Below are 22,370 nucleotides of genomic sequence, written 5' to 3'. Positions count from 1 at the left end.
CAGTTTCTAGGATGACTAATTTTTTTACAGGTTAACCTTGTAAGTTTAGAGGAGCAGTGATCAGCAGTTCAGAATTGCCCCCTGAAATATTAAAGTTTCTTTGCAATTGAAATGTGAGTACCTGGAATTAGAATTATCTCTGCCATTCCTTAAGTGACAGGGATGTCATTTAAGAATAAGAAGTTGAACTCTTTTAAAATAGCTTTAAAGTCTTGTAGATTTACTATTCAGTTATCACTTTGGTATTTATAAAGCAACTCACAATTACTCCCTCCAAAAACCATTTTTATTTCCACAGGAGGGAAAGTTTTTTGTTTTTCTTTGCTAGCTTGTATGGCCAGAGTGTTGCCCTGGGCGTTTACTGAGTCCTCACCAGCAGTGAGAAGACGGCTATGGCGTTAACCTCGGCCTCGGCTTGTGCTGCCCGTGCTCCTGTAATGCTGACTAGGGGAGTAGGATGGTGGAGTAAGCGTCAGTGGGAGTGGAATTCACAGTGTTTTATTTTACAGGGAAAATATTTGTCCCCAAAAAGAAACCCGTAGAAACCTTTACAGAAGAAAATATCTCTCTTGACCCAGAGTTAGAAGAAGCTCTGACGAGCGCTTCTGACACGGAGCTGTGTGACCTCGCAGGTGAGTGGCCTGGGTGGCAGGGGACGCCAGCACACATCCCTGTACAGCGCAGCAGGGTGCCCTGGGTCAGCAGCCCTATGTGACCCTGAAGTCAGGCTTGCGGGAAGGCTCACGGTGACGTTCTCACGCTAACCGAGCAGACTGGCCTTTTCCTGGACTCGAAAATTTTTCTAGAATTCTCATCTGCTGATGCTCAGCTGGAGGCTGCCCCGCTGGCAGGCAGGGAGATCACAGGGTCCACTGCCTTGTCTCATCTGGAGACCCAGGGCTGGCTCGTGAGAAGAGGGGGACGGTCAGCCCTGACCACCCACTGTGCTCTGCCTCCCTGACCTCTGCCCTGCTCGTCCCTGCCAAGTGCTCTTCTCGGCCGGCGTCTCCCACCTGCCATGGGGACGCCATTCCCCTGGGTCCATGGGGAGCCCCTTGTACCTCGTGACCCCAGCATTAACGTTTCTGGAAGCAGCAGCCTGAGCCTGAGGGCGGCGGTAGGAAGGACACCCGGGGTGTGGCATCACAGCTGGAGTACTGGCTCACCCTTGAGGGACTGTGCTGGTGGATGTGTAGATGGTCTGGTCATCAGAAAGGGGTGGCCAGGAGTGCACTGGGTTCCACTTTATTTGTACAAAAGGCCATCCAAAACCAAAGCCACCATTTCCCTCTTGCATGTTATTTTTAAGAGATGCTGCTTTATTCTTAAATAGAAGAATTAATAAAACTTTTAGTATGCTAAGGTTAGGCCAGCTCCAGCTATGGGCCTGAATTAAAACATATGGAGAAGTCTTAAGTTCAGAAGGATGGGAGAAAATACCCGGGATATTGAAGAGAATGAGATAGAGACTTTTAATCCTGTTATCTCCCGCCCTCTTTTTTTTTTCTTATGGCTGAAAAAAGTCTCTGTTTAATGTAGTCATAAGCCAGGCTGAGTGACACACACCTATCGTCCCCGCCACCCAAGAGGCTGAGGCAAGGGGATCTCTTGAGTCTAGTTCAGCTTCTGCCTGGGCAGCATAGCAAGACTCTGCCTGCAAAACAGAACAAAAAAGTTGTAAACAAGAGGAAATAAAAATTAACTGTCATCTTCTATCTCTACATAGCTATCCTTGGAATGCACAACTTGATAACAAATACTCAGTTCTGTAACATTGTGGGAAGCAGCAATGGTGTCGACCAAGAGCACTTTTCCAGTGAGTACTGACATGCTTCGTGAATTCCAGTCTCCTGTTAAATACCTGTTAAACATTTCATTTCCTCCCTGTAAAGTGTTTGGTATTTACTTATACAGTGCCATACATGTATACTTGAAACTTGAAATTCCAGCTTGATGATACTGACAGAGACCACCACTGAAAATAGAATATTAAATAATGTATGCTTAATGTGTCAGCAACTGTTTACAGGAACCACTCTCACCTTAGTAAATAAGATTAATGTAAAAACTGGCCACACTATTTTTTATTATTTTTGTATCAGTGTTCCTGATTTTTAAGAAATCCATACCAGGTCTGACAAATTATTATAAAATCACATTCAGGAGGAACCACTAAAACATTCAGCCTCCAAACCCTTCAGTCTGATGCAGAGTGTTAAATTGCTTAAAACAAAGCTGGGCGTGGTGGCGCACACCTGTAATCCCCTTGCTCCGGAAGCTGAGGCAGGAGGATTGTTGTGAGTTCGAGACCAGCCTGGGCTACAAAGTGAGCGCAAGACCAGCCTGAACTGCATGATGATACCCTGTCCCAAAAAAAAGACAAAAAAAAAAAAAAATAGCTTAAAACAAAGCTTTCTGAAAAATGTATTTGTCAAGCCATGTATGGTGGTGCGTGCCAATAATTCCAGTTGCTTGGGAGACTGAGGCAGGCGCATAATAAATTCAAGGCCAGCCTGCGTAACTTAGGAAGATATTGTCACAAAATTAGAAATAAAAGAGCTGGAATTGTAGTGCAGTAGTAGAACACTTGCAACTATGAGGCCCTAGCTTGGATTCCAAGCACCACAAAGACAAAGTTAATTCACTCGCATCATCTGAGCCCAGCTCGTGTCCAGATTTCCCTTATCCTCTCAATGTTGTTTCACACTTGGTCAGATCTGTATCTAAATAAAAGTTACTCATTGCATATGGTGGTTCTTTCAGTCTTTTTCTGAACAGTTCTCTCCACCTTTCACCCCTTTTTCCGTGCCATGTATTTGACGACAAAACTGTTACTCGTTAAGTAAAAATTTCCACATTTAGATTTGGCTGATTGCAGCCTTACAGTCTTACATGTTTTTCTCCCTCCTGTGTTTCAGGAAAGAGTTAAAAGTCTAATAGCTTGGTCAGATTCGAGTGTGGGGTTTGTTTTGTTTTGTAAGAATGAATCACAGAGACTGAAACTAAGTCTGTCTTTAACTTGTACCAAAGTCAAATGAAATGGATCTGAGACCTGGATATAAGACCAGAAACTTTCAACTGCTGAGAGTGTAGGGACACTTGTGGCCCTAGTACAGGTGGAGACTTCTTGAACATCAGTGCGGGAGAATATGGCGGGGTCACCAAATGGCTTGTGCCAGGTTAAAAGCTGCAGTGCAGAGGAGACAGCTGACCATGAAGAGACAGCTGCAGCACGGGCAGAGACTTCGCCAGCTACTCTCAGCGGGATTCATATCTAGAGTATACAGAGAGCTCAGAAATTCCTTCCCCAAAGGGAATGGCCCAGTGAGCAGACGAGCATATGAACTACCACTTCTCCAAAGAAGTAGAACACAAATGGCCAATAAGTGCATGAAAAAGATGTCCTCCATCTTTAGCCATCAGAGAAACACAAATCAAAACTGTACTGAGAATCCATCTCAGAGTGACCATCAGCAAGAATAGAAAAAAAGTGTGGATTTTCTTGGGGAACATATCCAGGGGAGGTACACCTGGGACAAAAGGGATTCTACGTTTAGTTTTTTGAGGAATCACCACACTGATTAAAAACATCACACTGTAGTGATGCATACATGCCCATCTTCATAGCAGCAGGATTCACACTAGCTGCCCTTTGGAAGTAGGTGAGTGAGTAGAGAAAGTGTACTATATACACACTGGAATATTACTCAGACACATAATGAACTCATGTCATTTCCAGGAAAATGGATGGAGCTAGAGACATAAGCCTGTCTCTTAAGTCATGGTGGTGTTGAGGATATGTTCCTATGACCCCAGCACCGGGGAGGCTGAGGCAGGAGAATCATAAGTTTAAGGCTAGCCTGGGCTACATAGTTGAGACCCTGTCTCAAAAAAAAAAAAAAAAAGAAAAAGAAAAATATTGTGCGTTTTCTGTCATATGAACGATCTAGAAAGGAAAGAGGGAAATGAATCCATAAATGAGAGATGGCAGAAAACTAGAAGGCAGATTTTTAGTGATGGTGAAAGAAGTGGTAATGGAGGTAAAAGCAATCAAAATGTTAGGTACATGTACCAATGTACCAGAACACATCTCACCAGTCTGTGTTACAGGTATGCATTAATGAAAAAGCAGTGCTTTGTTGATGATGACTGAATCGTGTTAGAAAGCTTATCCCATCTGCTCCTTGTCTCCAGGGAGCAAGGTTGAGGTGGAGGTCGCGTGGTCCCCTGGATCCTGTCACCTAAGCATCTCGTTGACAGGACCTGTTATTTCATTCAGCGGCAGCTTTACACATACCCGGTGGGGTGGGGAAAGAGACCTGTCAGTTTTGTGCAGTTCAGGACTTACTCATTCAGTGAGGAGATGTTTCCATCGCTGGCCGAGTGGACCGGAGTGCAGGCCTGCTCTCTGTTCAGTGAGAGCTGTGGCTGACAGTCTTTGGGGAACTGTGGAGACGAAGCCTTCTAGTCAATTCGGGTGAATTCACACTGTGAGGGAGTTGGGGAGAGGTGTGGTACCTTGTCATTGTCTGTACTCTCTGTACTAGCGTCACCCAACTCAGTCTACTCTGCTCTTTGTGTGTCATCACAGATGTGGTGAAAGGTGAGAAGATTGTCCCAGTATTTGACGAGCCACCAAATCCAACCAACGTTGAGGAGAGCTTGAGGAGGATTAGGGAGAATGACGCCCACCTCGTCGAGGTCAATCTGAACAACATAAAGGTGGGTGTGTTAGGCAGACTGGGGTGGCCTGGTGTCGCTCGCTGTGAGTCAGCTGAGCCCAGGATGACGGCCGGCCGGGCAGTTTGCATGTGATAGGCTAGTTCTTTCTGCTTTGAAGGGAAAGCTCTTACTCCTAACAGTGTGCTACCATAGCGCCTTCAGATGTTAGAGGTGTTACAGAACAGTGCTTTCTGACTTGCTGTTTATTTTTTTATTTTTTAAATGATATAGTGGATTTATTATCATAGTTTCATAAAACTGACTTGCTTTTTAAAGATGTTATAAAAACCGAAGCCCTACAGGCTGTCAGTAAATCTCCAGCTTTTTCATTTTAAAGAGAATAAAAACAAAATAACATGGACAAAAGCAAAACAAAGCAAAAACAAGAATGATACATACAGTGTTTCAGAACAAAATGATAGGAATTAACAGTGGTTGTTACATTACCTATTGTTATCTTCAACAGAGTTGCTCATATTACCAGATGTAAGAATGCAAGATTAATCAAACCATTAGAGAGAATAAAAAATAATAAAAAGCACTAGAAATGATCAGAGCTTCACTAAACAAGATGGTAGAAACTCAGCAATGGTTGTTATACTGCATATTGTTGTCTTCAAAGTAGTTGATCAGATTACTAGATATAAGCATGCAAAATAGGTCAAAAATCTCCAACTTTTAAGAACTTTATTTTTGTTTAAAATGAGATTTCCTCAGGTGGTATTTGTATATAGTAAAATTCCCCCTTTAAATGTGCAGCTCTGGGAGTTGTGACGTTTATTCAGTTGTCAGCCAGCTCCAGAGTCAGATGTGAAGCATGTCTGTCACCCCGACGGCCCTCACCTGGCTCCTGCCCTTGACTGCTCTGGGTGGGTTTTCCTCCCCATCCCTGTGCCTCCTTGAGACACTGTATAAGTGGGGTTGCACAGCATGTAGCCTTGGAGTTTGCGTTCTTGCTTGGCTTAATGCATTTGAGATTCCTCGACAGTGTAGGAGGCATCCTTAGCTGGTTTCTTTCTATTGCCGATTAATGGTCCATCGTATGGATAAATGGATTGTTCATCCATCCGTCAGGTGATAGACATATGGGTTACTTCCCATTAGGGTCATTTATCACTGAACAGTTTATCCTGAGTGTCACTCAGGCAGGTGTCATTCCAACCAGTCAATTCTTATGTTGAATAAATTTGATAAAACTTGTTTTTATATTTCCTTTTATCTTATAAAAATTAACAAAAAATATGCAATTTTTGGTCATCCTGTATTTAAATAATGGGCCTGGTAAGTAGTTGATAACGTATGAAGCCACTGTATACATTTACGTACAGGTTCTTGTGTGACTGTATGGTTTTATTTCTTTTGAGTAAATACTTACAAATGGACATTCTGAGATCTTACTAGGCCTGAAACTGCAGCTCCTCCTTGGGTCATTTGTCTTGCTCACCGTGCAGAACTTTCATTTCAAAGTCCTCGTTGTAAGTCTTGATTGCACCGAGCCCTGGGGTGTAGGAGGCAGCACCTGGAGATTAGAGGCTGCTGGGAAGAGGCTCTGCCCTCCGGTGGACGGGGGAGCTGGAGTCCTGGCGTCAGCCCTGCTTTCGTCATCTGCAGATGGGCGTATGAAGGCTGCCAGGCTGTCCAGGGACTGGAGGTCTCAGTGCCCGGGAGCCAGGGCCTTCTCTAGTGGTGTCCTCCCCCCAGGAGTGGTGGGCTGCGTTCCAGATACCTTGTGAGCTGCCTGACTGAGGACAGGGGGTCTCTGCCCCAGGTTTCTGCTTGGCAGAGATGAGGTCCACCGTACACAAGCGGGGTGCGCTTCAGTACAGGTGGTGACTCCGAGCGGAGAAGAGACAGTGTCTTTAGCTGAGGGTTAGACGGTGTGGCCTGTGCGCTGCTGTGCCCCACGGCGGGTGCGCCTCACCCAGACGGAAAAGTCAGGCGGCCGCAGAGAAGGCCGTGTGGTTCCCACTTGCTGACCGGTGTCTGTTTATGTAATTTCGGAGGACATTTTCAAGTAAAGTGCAAGTACAGATATATTTGGTGAATGGACTGAATTGCCTGAGAACTAAAATACAGTGTTTCACATTATTCTGTCCCAAGAACATCCCAATTCCAACCCTAAAGGAGTTCGCAAAGGCGTTGGAAAGCAACACACACGTGAAGCACTTCAGCCTTGCGGCCACCCGGAGCAACGACCCCGTGGCTGTGGTGAGTGCCCTGCTGTTGATGGGATCAGACCGTGCTTCCTGCCTGGGCGTGCTTCAGTGGCTTAAAGTGTGACTTTATACGCAAGGTCTACCTTCTTCAACTACCCTTTGATGTTTTTCCCTGAACTTCCTATAAACTTTTAAAACATAAATGGGGCCAGATGTGGTAGTGCTTTCCTGTAATCCTAGCACTTGGGAGACTGAGGCAGGAGGATCACTGAGGGCTGTGTAGTGAGTTCAAGGCCAACCTGAACTATAGTGAGAACCTGTCTCAAAAAAATAAAACAAAAGTAATCCAAACCATGTGTAGGGCTGGGGCTGGGGCTCAGTGCTACCTTGTGGGAGGCCCTGGGTTCAGTCCCCCATACAAAACAGAGACAAACTCATAAGTGGAATCGTGCGATAGCTATATGCTGTTCCATTGCTTAACTTTTTGTGTGTCTTGGAGATCTTTCCATGTCTACTGTATTCTTTACCATCTGTGGAGTTCATTTTGGATCTGTCATCCTGGGTCTTTGTGCAGTGCTTTTCAGTGTCTGTGGCGGTGATCACTGTGTATCCCAGGCTGGCCTTGAGCTCACTGTGTGGCCTAGCCTAGCTTTGAACTCGGCAGTCCCCTTGCCTTGGCCTCCTGAGTGAAAGTTCTGCATTTAAAGAGCCAGTACAGCCCTCCCCGCCCCAGAATGCCCACCTTTCCCGCTTTGTCTTCCCCATTTTGCTCATCCACTTGCTTGTTGTTTGTCCTCACCAGAACGGCAGATCCCGGGCAGGGACTTCAGGTTTCCTGTTAGATCTGCAGCTTGGGGCTGGCAGGTGTAGGCTGAGGTGTAGACTGTCGGCAACCCTGGAACAGACGTATGTGGGGTGGGTGAGGAGTTTGCCACCTGGGCAGAGCCTGTCGCCCTGCATGGAAGGGACAGTGTGTGGTGTCCGTCCCTAGCTCTCTCTAGGCTCTGCCCTACTGTGTTGCCTTTTCTCTCTTTTGGCGGTCAGCTTTTGAGGAGAAGCTCGCTTTTGACCCCTCTGCAGAAGCTGAGCCCCGGTGTCCCGCTCCTGGGTCTCTCCTGCCCTCACACTCGTCTCCTCCCCACTTCTCCCTGGGCTTCTGCCAGCGGTCGGTGCAGGGAGCAGGCCTGGCACTGACGCATAGGCTGTGTGCTTTTCCCCAGTGGCCACCTGTGGTCTGGTCTCCTGCCCCTCTCTCCCCAGTGTAGAGCTTGATTCCCCTCCCATGGCTGCACGGTGGCCCCGAAGCAGAACCTCTCGTGAGACGCTGCTGAGTCCAGCTCCCAGGGAGGCTGAGGGCCTGGGACCAGGAGGTGGCTATGGGCAGGGTGGGGCGGGTGAGCCTGGCAGATGAGGCAGATTGAGGGCTGTGGCCCAGGACAAATAGTTGCTGTCAGGCTGGTGGTGTGAAGAGCTGTGTGCAGGCAGGCACATAAGTAGTGTATGTCGTGGCGCCCGCCAGTGTATGACACAGCTCACGTCCGGTGTTTCTTCCCTTCCTAGGCGTTCGCCGACATGCTGAAAGTGAACAGAACCCTAAGAAGTTTAAATATGGAGTCCAACTTCATCACGGGGGCAGGCGTCCTGGCACTAATCGACGCCCTGAGGGATAACGAGACCCTGGCCGAGCTCAAGGTGGACAATCAGGTCAGCGGTTGGCTGCAGGGCACATATGACATGGGACGGTGTCTGTGGCCACCCCCAGTCATCCCCAGTGAGGGCTGTGCTGTGGGGCACCCTGCGGCGCTTCAAGCTCTGCAGTGCAGTTCACGTCATGGCCTGTGACAGGTCCCCAGGCCATGGCCAGGGTCAGGGGAGAGTACCCGCGCCATCACGGGGGCCCCTTGTTCCTTTGCTTCGGAAATAACCTCAGTTGTGTGAAACACTGGTAAATGTAAGTGTCTCCCTCAGACCTTCAGAGCAAACTTCGTGAACTCTGAAGGTTGAAAGGATGACTTCTGACAATTTAGCCAGAATGCTTCATCCACGTTTAATTTGAGGTATAATCCATACATACACCTGGAAGCTCACTCTGATGGAACGGTGAAGTGTGTAATACACTCTGAGCTCTGCAGCCAGCCATCACCACTGCAGAGCACTACCCTCGTCCAGAGGGGAAGCCATGTGCAGAGCAGTCGCCGCACAGGCCCTGCCCCTCCAAGGCGGGCTCACCCGTGCACCTCTGTGGGTTTGCCTGGCCGGGCTCCACGTCAGTGATCGTGCGATGCGTGTGCTCCATGTCAGCTGCTTTATCCTAGTGTAGTGGTGGCAGACCTGTAGCAGTGAGCCACAGTGGGCACGCAGCCTTGTTAGCTCATGAGCCAAGCCACCCCCAAGCCAAGCATCAGGTAACATTTGTTTATTTTAAACTGAAACCTCAGTATTCAGGTTTCATTGCAGTGTTGGCACTTGGTAATAAATATGTGGGTTTTGGGTTGCAGTTTGGGCGGTCGTCTTTAAAAGGTTCGCCATCACTGCCGTAGTGTATCTGGGTGGCAGCTATAGCTATACTTCGTTCCTATGTGTGACGACATAGTGTTCTGTTACATTTGGAGTGTTTCCACCTTTCAGCTGTTAAAAATGATGATATGAGCCAGGTGTGGTAGTGCGCATTTGTAATCCCAGCACTTGGGAGGCTGAGACAGAAGGATCAGCATGAGTTTGAGGCCGGCCTGAGCTACATACCAAGACCCTGTCTCAAAAAAAAGTCATTCAGTCAATAAAAATAGTAATGATATTTACATTCACATGCCAGTTCTTATATGAACATACACTTGCATTTCGTAGTGGTGTGTGGAATTGCTGGCCCGTGTGGTTACTCTTGTGGTTTTCTTTTTGTATTTTTTTTTCCTGTAATTCTCAAATGGTTTTCTATAGCAGCTGCACTATTTTATATTCGTACCAGAAATCTTAACAGCCACACATTTTTGGCAGCTTGTGTTACTGTTGTCCTTTTTTCTTTCTTTTTTTTGAGACAGGGTCTCGCGGTGGTGCCCAGGCTGGTCTTCAGCTCCTAGGCTCAAGCAGTTTTCCTCCTTCAGCCTCCTGAGTCGTTGCGATTATGGGGCTCACACCAGCATTCGTGGTGCTTACCTGTCCTTTTCGTTATGCTCATCCCCAGCGGTTGAACTTTTAAAAAATTTGTTTCTCACATCGTGTGATGTTGGAATTGGGAAAGTTTAAAGAACAGAACTAGCCTGTGCCTTACTGTGTTAGTCTTGATTTTTCTGAGTATTTTGGCACTTTGTATTTATAGTGTTTTTCATTTGTGATTCTTCCAGCGGCAGCAGTTGGGAACGGCTGTAGAATTAGAAATGGCCAAGATGCTTGAGGAAAATACAAATATCCTGAAATTTGGCTATCAGTTTACACAGCAGGGACCCCGAACCAGGGCGGCCAATGCTATCACCAAAAACAATGACTTAGGTAAGGCATTTCAAGTTGAGTTTCTGGATCATGCTATTAAGCTAATATGTGGAGGTTTTTACTTTTAAATGTAAGTTTTAACACAGAGAAATTCCTTGTCCTTTGTTCCTGTGATCTGCAGCGTCCGTTTTATCTGGGTGCTCAGGCTGAGCCAGGTGATGGTGACAGTCAGGTGGGTCATTAACCAGCTTCCTGGGACAAGCATGTTTCAAGTTTTAAGTGAAGTTTTGACGATAAAGATTTTGTTTTCAGTTACAAATCAGACCTTGTAGCTATTAAAACAAAGATTTCTACATTACAGGAAAGTGTTTTACCATTTTCCTCAAACAAACCCAGATAAGAATTCAAGTTTATGTGAAGGGGACACAGAACAGTTTTAACCCCAGGTTGGAGTCACACTGCCCATCTCCCGGGTGCAGAGCCGCTTGTCTTCCGTGGTGCTGCTAAGGCCCACAGCTTCTGTGTGGGCTGAGCTCGCCAGCCAGGGCTCCATTAGAGGGGATGCACGCGCCTGGCAGCTGAGCCAGAGTGCAAGATGCCCTGAGGTGGAAGTGAATGTGAATTTCCACCTGTGTGGGCCACATAATGAGACCTGTCTCCCAATTACAACATAAAAAAGGGAACACCACACTTAATTCTGTTTCTGCATGTTTTAAGTTATGGTTAAAATTGATATTAAAATATTTCAAACGATGCATTTTGGAGAAGAATTGAAATAAGACATCCCAAAAGGAGTGACATTTTAAAGTGTTCTTATTCTTTTAAGCTCCAGCCAAATTGGAGTTTATATTCTTTCAATGTTTGTGGAGCAGAAACAACACAGCTTTGGTCTCTCACCACGATCAGTGTGGAAAGCATCAGTTCAAACCCCTCCCCTTCTTCTATGGCTGTAGTTTCCCATGGGGAGTTTTAGCCACCTCCTTTTTTTTTTTTGAGGCAGGGTCTCACTGTGCAGTTCAGGCTGGCCTTGAGCTCCCTTTGTTAGCCCAAGCTGGTTTCGAACTTGGCAATGATCCTGCCTCAGCCTCCTGAGTGCTGGGGTTACAGGCACGCACCACCACGCCTGGTGCCACTTACCTTTTAAACAGGATGGGTGTGCTTTGCTGTACTGTTGATTATAGGTGTAGCTTACACAGTCATGCAGTTGTCTTACTGTTGGTTTACTACTGCACTTCCATTTTTTTCCTTGTAGGTCCCCCCTCTCCCCCCGCAACCCCAAAGGACTGGGGCTCAGACTTGGGGCCTGCATACTTAGCTACATTTCCTACCCCTGTTTAAAGTTTTTATTTGGGGCCAGGGATATAGCTCAGTGGCACAAGCGCCTGCCTGGCAAGTGCAAGGCCCTGAGTTCGATTCCCAGTAACAAAAAAATAAAATAAAATAAAAATAAAGTTTTTATTTTGACAGGTTCTTGCTAAGGCAGAGTTGCCCAGGCTGAGCTCAAACTTGCAGTCCTCCTGCTTCAGCCTTCTAGTGAGCTAGGATTACAGATGAGTACCACCACACCTGGCCTGTGCTCAATAATTTTGCTTTTCATAGCAGTGTTTCTCAAGACTGACCAAACTTCATGAATAACTGGAAAGCATTAAAATTCTTGGCTTTCCTTCCCTTCACAGTTCCAGTCTAGTTGGCCTGGGGCCGATGTCGGGCCCTAGGCCCTCTGAAGGGAACCTGCTGCAGGCCGTGCTGCTCGGTGGAGGCTCCAGCCTGCTTCTCCCGGGGGAAGTGGACGTTTGGGCTCGAGTGCCGGCAGTTGACCCTCTGCGTAGCGGTCTCCCCTGCCCTCTTGTCACAGCATTGGACACGCTTCCCAGCTGCCTTTCATGTGGTAGTTACTCCCCACCAAGCGAGTATCTTCAAGTGCTGTCGGTGTTTCGAGGACAGGGACCATGATGTTGGCAGGGCTGGGGCCAGCCGTTACGTCAGGTGTCTCCTCAGCCTGCCTGCCTGGGTGCTGAGTGAGAGTGAGTGCACAGGGTAGGAGTCACCTCTGCTTCTAGCCCCCGTGCTCCTGTGACCCGAGAGTGCAGTTGAGCACAGGCCAGGTGTGGTGGTACTCATCCGTAATCGTAGCTCGCCAGGAGGCTGAAGCCTCAGGCACCCTTCGCGCCACTCTGAAACTGTCCCAGCAGAGCCCAGGTACCACCCGTGGCTTTGTGGCCCCAGCTGTCTCTGTCCCCGTGCCCTCGCGAGCAGTCAGTGACCCCAGCGATAGTCACGGCAGGGCAGCCAGCCTTCACCGGACCCTGGTGTCGTGTCTGTGGCAGGCTCGGCCTGTTTCTGTCTGGAAAGACGTGTCCGGCTGTGATTCAACAAGGTCTGGGCAGCAGAGTGCCTGCCGCCTGCCTGGCCCCCATAGTGAGGCGCTGTCCTGGCGGCCTCCAGGGTGTGCAGGGGGGCAGTGCAGGCGGGTCCGTGCCTTCTGCTGTTCTCACCAGCGCGCATGTGCAGACGCGGAGCTCTGTGCAGCAGCACAGGACCACCTGCCTGGGCTCGCGGGCCAGAGCCTCAGGTCGGTGAGTGACCCAGCTGCTCTTGTGCGAGGAAGAACGGCCTGTGGGCTCCGAGAACTCAGCCTGATGCTGGATCCCAGACTCCCCCAGAACTTGTCTGAGTGCCAAAGGCTAGAAGTGTGATGCCAGCCAAGTAAGGGAAAGTTGGGTTGGCAGAAGACGCCGAATCTACTGGAAAGAACTTGGACATCTTTTGAGTTTTGTGTAGGCAATTTGAGAGCCATTATAGGCCTCTGAATGCATGGGTGAGATAATATTTGGAAACTGTTCAGCCAGGCATGGTACCACACACCTGTAATCCCAGCACTCAGGAGGCTGAGGCAGGAGGATCGCTGGGACTTTGAGGTCAACCTGGGCCACAAAGTGAGTTCCTGGCCAGCCTGAGCTGCATAGTGAGACCCTGTCTCAGAAAGACCACCGCCCCCCACCCAAAAAAAAAAACCAAGAAACTAGAAGCCAAATTACACTTAGAAACTCAGGGTGATTAGGATTTCTCCACAGCAGCATCAGGTTGGGAAAGAAACTGGATCCTCTTCAAAAAAATCATCAGGGTAGAATTTATAAGCCTGCCACCTAATGGTGAGCTGAGGAATTGCTGGCAGGTGACGAGCCAGGTGAGAGAGAGGAGGCAAGGGCGGTGGTGTGGTCCCCACGGGAACAGCAGCCACCCAATCTGCTCTCGCTGTAGGCACTCAGTGCGGTGTTTTCCCCACCCGTCCCCTGCCATCTCCGCAGTGGGTCAGCTGAAAAGCCTCAGACACATTCTCGGACCTGCAGGGCTTCTGGCCTGAGGTGGGGTGGCTCAGAAAAGCCTTCAGAGACCAGGGCGTCAGCTTGCGAAGGAGGCGCTTTCAGATCTTCAGCGTTCTGACTTGGATAAAGTTGTCCCTCCTCATTTCTTCTGCCCAGCTTTTTGGTGATGCCATTCTGCTGCGTCGGTCCTGTCCAGCCACAGAATATTACAGCCGTGCAAGCGCAGAGACAGTGGCAGTGGGCCTAAGACCCACTGTGCAACATGGGCAGCTCTGCACCACTTTTGTTTTCCTACTCTGTCCTGTAGGCCTCGTTCCCAGCATGCATTCTCACGCCCGCTGTGATGGGCCAGTGACGGCCGCACACTGCCCCCAAGAATTGTGTGAGGTTTGTGTTTCTGACACTGTATATCCAGAAATGTGTGTGTGTAAGCTAAGTTTGTACTTGGGAACTCTAGTCTCCCTTGGGTTTTTTTTTCCTGTTTTTTTTTTTGTTTGTTTGTTTTTCTCCGGTACCGGGAACCGAACTCACGACCTTGTGCTTGCCAGGCAGGCGCTTTGCCGCTGAGCTAAATCCCCAGCCCCATTTTTCCTGTTTTTATTTTTGGCCTTGCTTTGTAGTCTAGGTTGGCCTTTAAGTCCCTGCATAGCCCAAGCTGTCCTTAGACTTGCCTGCCTCAGCCTCCTGAATACTGCAAAAACACCCTTAATAATTCAGTAAGCATAAAACTTCTTTCTTCATTAGCATGAACTGAAATTAGTCAGAGGCAAGCTTGAATTGGCCAGTGTGAAGTGTGCATAGGAATCTGAGACTTTTGTAGCTGTCCCCAGCCCAACCTGCACAAGCACTCCTGCGTGTTCCTTCACACCCACTGTGGCTGCCGCAGTGGTCAAAGAGCCAGGAGCAGTGGTTCTGTGGCCTGGCCCGAGGCCAGTGCCTCTGGGCTCCTGTTCCAGGTTAGCTGCTGGGGGCAGGGCCACCCTTTGTCCAGAGAGGAGGGAGTAGGAAACCTCAGACCGACCTGACATGTCAGGTGCACTGCGAAAGCATGGAGGTCAGCAACGCGCCCACACATGTCCTCTGAGCCAACCAGCCTGACCCCGCTGGCCAGGACCCTGGCCGTCTGTGACCTTCCCACGGCGGCTGGTGACACAAGCACTCATCGTGCCTGCAGCCACACAGCTGTGAGGTACACACGTCGCTGGCCACTGCTGCAGAGGAGCTGGGCACAGAGGGTCCCTGCCTTGTGGCAGCGGGACAGCACCGTGAGTCACGTGCCATCCATCACTGTCTGGAACCTGTGCTGCTTCTCCTTCAGTAGGAATTGGCTGGAAGGCCGAGGCATGCTGGTCTGGTGACGCCCGCCGACACTCTGTGGCTGAGGGGTGGGAGCACAAGCACACGACCCTGAAGCAGAGACCTGCCCTGCCTGATGTCCTCAGCCAGAGAGCTGAGCTCGCTTGGGCCACTTGACAGCCAGAGGTGATGGTGGCCACAAGGGCCCTTGCCACCGCGCAGGCTCAGGGATTCCCGTTACTTTCATTCACTGTTTCATCCAAGCCCAGAACTGCTTTCTTTTGTAGGGGAAAGAGAATTTGGAAGGCAGCAAGTTGCTTACCTGTGGAAACGGTGAGAGTGTTTTTGGTGTATTCTCTCCGACCTCGGGAGTACAGTGCGGCGTCTGGCCAGGGGAGCGTACGCTGGAGTATTCTCTTAGACCTTGGAAATACAGTGTGGTTGGTGTCTGACCAGGAGAGTGTGCAGATAACTTCTTTCACTAAGTCCTAACCTCAGCTGCCTGAGTGTGTTGTAGAATTAACACAGTAATTTATCAGTGAGTGTTCTAAACACCGGTGTCCATATCTGAATAAATGACTCAGAACTCAAATGCGGCTGCCACTGTGGGAGTGTGGTGTCGGCAGCGTGGGGCACGCGGCTCTGGTCAGAAGCAGCCTGGGGCGCTCAGCAGGCAAACAACAGTGGGGGACATTAGGTGTGTTTTTTATTAATGGTCATGTGAACTGGAGATGCGTGTGTCACTCTGTAAAACTTTATACTTTGACTTACTCGTTTGACTTGATTGTTTGTCGTGAGCACGTTAACGCTAAAAATGCAGGGGGGTGTAACATCCTTTGTTCTTCCGCAGTGCGCAAGAGGCGAGTCGAAGGGGACTACCAGTAAATCCGCGCGGCGTGACCTTTGGAAGACTCCAGAAGGCCCCCAACAGCGTGTGGTGATGGCAGGTGTAGATCTCTCCTGGGTAGAAGGGAAAAGACTGGAAATCTTTTTTAAAACTATATACATTATTTTCTAGTTTAAGTTGTTATCAGTTTAAAATTGTAAATCAGTAGTAGGTGATATTTTATATTTTGAAGCATTTCCACTTTCTACTAGAATGTTTTTTAAGTTAGCATAATTGAATGATTTATAATGAGTCTTGGGCAAAAAATACAATTATAACAATGTTTCACAAGTCATTTATGCAGAAAAACTTCAACATTTTTAGGATCAGTATTTTTAAAATCCAAAAGGGACACTGCTGGTATCAAAATTGTTACTTCTAGATGTAAGGTCTTAAGAGCAAGCTTTTTGTTGCATAACCTGGAGACCTTTACACATTTTAAAAACACATGAATTTGGCAAGGGTAGGTTTTTTCTTTATCAAGGAAACAATACCAGAATTTTAAACCTGATGGCGCAAAATCTTGTGTTGAGGAGCGAGGCTGCCCTCCAGGGGACACAGTGCTCTGGTGGCTGTGTTGCCTGCGGCGTCCCTGCAGCGCCGGGGCAGGCGGGTAATTAAGCAAGGCATCGGCTCTGCCAGGCTGCATGCTTTGTTTAAAATATGATTATGTCTATTGCAAAGTTGTCATTTTAATGTGGGCATTACTAAATTTTGTAAAAGCATCTGAGAAAACAGCTGTTTCTTCTCCAATAAAAAGGCAGAGCCAAGTGTCAGTTACTGAGGGCAGGAGGAAGCAAGTGGCTGCCAGTCTGTGAGCCTCCGCGTGCTCTCATACGTGTGCCAGGCAGGTCCGGGCACTCGAGTACAGTCCAGAATCGCCTGGGTGTCCATCCAGCCAAAGGGAAGATCACTGCTTTTCAGAAGTCTGACTTTATTGTGTGCCTGCTTTCTTCCTGTGCTTCTTAAAACCCATGCTGTGAAGAGTCATCATGGTAGCACACTCGGAGTATTAAGGTACAGCCTGAACTGGGTGCTGTGGGCCTGCGCTACGGCTGCAGAGTGAGGGAGGGGAGGGAGAAGAGCCCCTGAGAGCCCAGCTCCACACCATGCTGGCCATGTCAAGAAAGGTGTTCAGGTGGAGGAGACGCGCTCACAGGCAGGCTCGCTCTCTGTTGTAGCCCTGGGGATTGAGCCCAGCTCGCTCTGCCACTGAGCTGCACTCCCACCGTTTCCGTTTTGAGATGGCTCGCCGAGTCACCTGTGGGCCCTGAGCCTGGGATCCCATGCCTTCGCCTCTCTCCATGCTGGGTCCCAGGCAGGCGCCACTATACCCAGCCTGTCAGTGATTTTTAGGAGCCTTTGGAACTGAATTATTATCTGCTGCTCTGGCTTTGGCCATTCCGTTATCTCCCAAGCCCAGCACCTTCTTGCAGAGCATGGAGATCAGCCTCTTAACAGCCTAGTGTTGCCCTTCAGAGAATGTGATGGTTTGGGTGTGAAGTCACTAGCCAGTGTTTCAAAGGGACCAAAGACTGACTTGCACTGTTCCCTTTCATTGAAAGGCTGCTGACTTTCTTTTCAAGTTCGCAGGCTTCCCTTCCCTTCTCTCTATGCCCTCTTCCCATTTTCTTCTCATGCACAGCTTTGGAATTGTACCTGGTTTTCTAGCGCCTGCGCAGTCCACCCAGGTGCGGGGTCCCACTGGGAGGGAAGTGGCCACTCACTCAGGCCAGGCCTCCTTGTGTGCCCCGGCCTGGAGCTCAGCTGAGAAGTGTGACCCCTCCTGTGAGGGTTTCTGTGTTCAGACACGAGGAGGGTGGAGCCTGCCTAGTCTCTGAGAGCACACAGTGCGGATGTCCCCTTTACCACAGCGGATCAGTGTGAGTCCAGGCAGTTTTCGGCGAACACCCTTCCGCTCTGCACTGCTGTGCACGGCGTAGTAGAAGAAAAGATTTATTGAGAAGTAGTTTAAAATATCAACACTGAATCAGTCAAATAGAAAAATCTTTGAAGAATTGTAATTGTAAGGGAGAACAATGGTGTTTACTTTGATCTATAAAAACCTGGCACCTCTTAACCTTTTAATAATCAGTATTTTGGGATTGCTCTAAAATTTTTATAATAGCACAGATAAACTAGGGTTTCGATACAGTCTTAATTTTTAAGCCAGACGTGGTGGCGTACGCCTGTAATCCCAGCACTTGGGAGGCCGAGGCAGGAGGATCCTCAAAAGTTCGAGACCAGCCTGGGCTACAAAGTGAGCTCAAGGCCAGCCTGAACTGCATAGCAGGACCTTGTCTCAAAAAAAATTTTTTAAGCCAGAAATTTTCTAAGATCTTAGGTTTTATAGCCTAACCAATTTAAAGGTGTCTGGTTATCTAAGAGAATATTCTTTGTAGTTTTAAATTGCTGATTTTAAAAAAGCTTGTAATTACTCATTTTTATAAAGTTTTATATTCATCTGGGGTTCTCATGTTTCTAGTGTGTCTACATGAAATTGTATGTTTTAAAAACTCAATACTAGTGGGTAATATAATTGTGATGGAAATGGAGTTTGATGCTGTATCCTTGTAGTTAAAGCCTAGTAAAAGTCGAAGAGTACGTTAAGTATACACTCTAAGGCGCCTGCCTGAAGAGCGGATCAGCGTTCGTGTAACAGCACCAGCAGCCATTGCAGGAGCATCTTGGCCGTGGGACTGCGCCGCCCTGCCTGTAGAAGACGGGCACCCCGGCAAGGTCCACGTAAACAGAACTTGGAACTGTCCCAGCTGCTCCGTTAGCTAATGTGTTCTCCAGAAGGGGGTTCTGTGATACAATAAAAAGTATAAAAGGAAAGTTTGCCTTGGTGAAGTACTAGCTGTGTTCTGTTGTACATTCTGTTTAGCCCTGTTCCCATTAAAGTGAGATGAGGGAGTCCACACCGTGCCCGTCCCCAGGCTGCCATGCGTCTTTCGTCCTAAAGCCAGGCTCTGTCGCGCCACGCAGAGCCCAGGCCCTAGCTTTGTGTGGTGCAGGGGCATCACCAGCTCTCCTCTGAGGACCTTTACTTGAGAAAATATATCCAGAGGCAAATGTTAATGTCATATTTTAATTAGGTCTTGGTCACTTTTCTCCACTGTAGTTCAGTATTGTAAGCCTTTCCCCATAAACAGAGCAACTTGGGACTTGTTTTCGAGGACAGGTGTAACCCAGATTGGCCTGAACCTCCTGATCCTCCCGTGTCAGAGTCTCCCGAGTGCTGGGATTACAGGCTGAGCCACCTCACCCAACAGACTGTGTCATGAAACATCTATAATAGTCTGTTAATTTTAAATTCCACTTTGCAGGAATTTGGTCATTTCAGAGGGACCAAACCTCAGGGTTTCTTAGGGGGAAAAGATATTACTGGGTGAGTCTTCACTAATACGTGAAGAAGTAAAGCCAGTGTCTTTACAAGTCAGATTAAAAATAGATTGTCATACCAAAACACAGCAAGGTTGTGTTCACTTAACTGTACCAGGGTCACACACTTAGGATTATCCCCTCCCTCACAGCATAGAAGCCTTCATTCTTTCCAACAGACTCTGGTGTTTTAAGTAACGCGGCACAACTAGTTGGCATAAGACCTTCCAGGTACTGTAGTTTAAACGTTGACAATAAAGTTTAAGCACTTGGTGAGTATATATGGCAATTTTTAAAAGTTTAAACTTTATCTCTGCTCAAAAAGAAAGGGTTTTTTTGTTTTCTTTTTTGAGATATGGTCTTTCTAAGTTGCCGGGGCTGGTGCAGACCTGGGCTCAAGCAGTCCTCCCTCAGCCTCATGAGTAGCTGAAACAGGCGTGTGCCACTGCACCTGGTCGTAAGATAAGTTTTTTATTCCATTGTTCCAGGTGTTTGGATTTGTGTTGATTTTTTGGCCTTCTTGAGACAGGGTCTCACTGTGCAGTTCAGGCTGGCCCTTTAACTCACTTTGTAGCCCAGGCTGGCTTTGAACTTGCAAAGATCCTCCTGCCTCAGCCTCCTGAGTGCTGAGATTACAGGCATGCACCACCACACCCAGCTGTCTTAGTTTGTTTTTTAAAGGTATGTACACAGCATAAAACGTTTGTAATTTCAAGTAAATTCTTACACTTTTTTTCAGCTTTTGGGATGAATTATAGTGGGGCTTGGTTATATGGAGAAGCATGAAAATCACCTTTGTGATTTTCAGCACATCATCCTTTGTCACATAGCAGCTTAGGTGCGTGTTTTCCAGTGCCAGTAATCCTAATGCTTTTTTTTTCTTCTTCAACTTTTACAGCTACAAAAGCAATGAATTTTATAACACTGACATTTAAGTAAAATTATATAAGTAAAATTATTCATCCAGTTCATAACACAGTGGACTTTCTTTTGAAAAATATATACTGCAGGCATTTGAAACTTAATGCTATATAGTGGAACAAGTAATTTCAATAAAGTTTATCAAGTATCCCATAGACTTCTTTTTCTCAGCACAGGGACTAAACCCAGGACCCTCACATGGAGCTAAATCCCAGTCCTTTTATTTCTTGAGACAAGGTCTTGCTAAATTGCCCAAGCTGGGCTGGATCTTGTGATCTTCCTGCCTCAGCCTCCCCAGTGGTGGGATTACAGGCCTATGCCACCACACAAGGCTTTATATAGATCTTTTACAAGAGTAAGCATGGGGCCTGGGAGGGTAGTTCAGCGGCACAGCGCCTGCCTGGAAAGCGCAAGGTCCTGAGTTCTGTTCCCGGTACCAAAAAACAAAAGCAAGCCTGACTTCAGTTCCTGTATCTTGCAGTCCATTCCTGCTGTCTCCATCAAGAACAAGCTGTGACTGTCCCTGAGTCACTCTGCTTCCTGATGGGGACTACTGCATCCCCCAAAAGCTTGTATGAAGCCTCAGAGGAGCGGGGCTGTGGAAGGTGACAGTGCGGGTTTGTGCTGCACAGCAGGCCTGGCACACGGATCGTGCTCCTGTGTGGAGAGATGTGAGACTCCAGCAGACCTCGGCCCTGCCCTTGCAGCTCTGAGGCATGGAGCCCAGGCCACTCCTGTGAGATGTGAGAACACTTGCAGCCACCACACCCTCTTGAACCACCCAACGTGGCAGTTTCCTGAGGGCCCATTGGAGGCCGAGCCCGTCCACAGTGTCCTCCCCGTGCTGCAGGGAGCGGGGCCGCAGAACAGCGTGGGGCTTCTGACCACACTCCGGGCCGGCCGCGCACTTCCTGTGGGGCCCAACAGGCCAAACCCAGGCTGTGCAGCTGAGCACCCCCTTTCCCGCCAAGCCCCACCCACGTCCCTGCAAGGCAGTGTTTTTAAAAGATCAAAGCTGAAGCCAAAAAAAGGTAATTCAACAAAAGGAGCCAGCGTGACCCTGAATAAGGCACATGTCAGGTGCCGCCTTCTTAGACAACTGTTTATCGGGGATTCTGCACTTTGACTGACAACACTGCCCTGTGCTATTTCTGACGGTGACACCTACAGCAGGGTGTACGGGAGCCCTCAAATACCTGTCTACCCAGGACCTCAGGGGACTTTGCTTGGGTTGGATTTCTGCAGGGGACACACTGGGCATGAACTGGCCCTCACCCCATGACTGCTCTCGCAGGGGGGCTCGGGAGGATGCAGACAGCGCGGGTCCTGTGCCAGCAGCCACAATGCCAGCTACCACCAGAGGTGGGGGCGGGGCCCTGGACGCCGGCCTGCAGGGCAGACGTGCGGCAGGGACAGCGCGGTGCGTTCCAGCGCATCCTCTCCGTGTGCGGTGGTAACAAAACAGCGTGCTCTGACACAGACTTGCTTTGAAGGGTTCTTATTACAATTAAAATTGCACAAATGCAAATCGTTTCAATCAAAATAGCTCGTTTACATATTTATAAAACAAACTGTACAACTGATATAAAAGTCCACATGTCACGCCTCAGTCGTCGTCTTCCTCCTCCTCGTCACTGATCACATACTTCTTATGCTTCTTACTGGCCTTGTCATCGTCTTCCGCCTTCCTCTTTCCAGACGGCTCGCCTTCCTGAACAGACATTTCAAGAAATCCAAGTCAACCCATGACGAATGTAACTGTTGTGTACTGCAAACACGTACTAAGAAAAATTTTTAAAAATCGAAGTCAAAAGAACATTTCTAGGATGTGACAGGTGAGCTGAGTACCTTCCTAGAAACTCTACCTGTTTTAGTAACAGCTTTCGCTAGATGCACACACACCACCCCTCCCTCAGCCCAAGGTCCAGGCCAGTTTTCAAATTTATGGGCGCCTGAGGCTTTACAGAGCACCTCCTCCCCAGGGCCTCTCCCCGCACGGTGCCCACGGCGCCCCTGCAGCGCCACCTTTGCAGAGCTCACAAGTGAGCACCTCCAGAGCCGAGGCGGGGTTCAGGTGGGCCCTGGTGGCCTCACTTGGTCGCACAGGCACAAGGGACGCCGGGGGAAGGTGGCCGGAGCCTGGCCCGCGCTGGGTGTGGGTGGCCTGGAGGGCGCTGCGGTCCGCTCGCCAGCAGCACGGTCCCTGTGCACAGAGGCGGCAGCTGCGGGTGCGGGAGGCGAGCGGTCCGGCCCAGG

The 22,370-nt window shown here is 48.6% G+C and overlaps 2 protein-coding genes across 2 annotated transcripts in view; one reads left to right on the top strand and one right to left on the bottom strand.

Annotated features, from left to right (window-relative positions):
* Tmod3 (tropomodulin 3 (ubiquitous)) overlaps positions 1-17,434 on the top strand; it is a 51,925-nt gene extending 34,491 nt beyond the window's left edge. The window contains exons 5-11 of the mRNA XM_005376634.2: positions 510-632; positions 1,727-1,816; positions 4,592-4,722; positions 6,823-6,930; positions 8,439-8,582; positions 10,217-10,361; positions 15,774-17,434. Coding sequence (XP_005376691.1) covers positions 510-632; positions 1,727-1,816; positions 4,592-4,722; positions 6,823-6,930; positions 8,439-8,582; positions 10,217-10,361; positions 15,774-15,808 — 776 coding nt within the window. The 3' untranslated portion in view covers positions 15,809-17,434. The remainder of the gene's footprint in view (positions 1-509; positions 633-1,726; positions 1,817-4,591; positions 4,723-6,822; positions 6,931-8,438; positions 8,583-10,216; positions 10,362-15,773) is intronic.
* A 4,162-nt stretch (positions 17,435-21,596) lies between these two features.
* Leo1 (LEO1 homolog, Paf1/RNA polymerase II complex component) overlaps positions 21,597-22,370 on the bottom strand; it is a gene marked incomplete in the record, with an annotated part of 16,405 nt that continues 15,631 nt past the window's right edge. The window contains 1 exon segment of the mRNA XM_013510286.1: positions 21,597-21,825. Within this exon segment, the coding sequence (XP_013365740.1) occupies positions 21,721-21,825 (105 nt within the window).

The sequence above is a fragment of the Chinchilla lanigera genome, unplaced genomic scaffold (genome assembly GCF_000276665.1).
Source record: "Chinchilla lanigera isolate Chin_1 unplaced genomic scaffold, ChiLan1.0 scaffold00008, whole genome shotgun sequence".
Taxonomy (NCBI): domain Eukaryota; kingdom Metazoa; phylum Chordata; class Mammalia; order Rodentia; family Chinchillidae; genus Chinchilla; species Chinchilla lanigera.
Note: the sequence above shows the minus strand (reverse complement) of the source record. Positions and strands in the feature narration are given on the sequence as shown.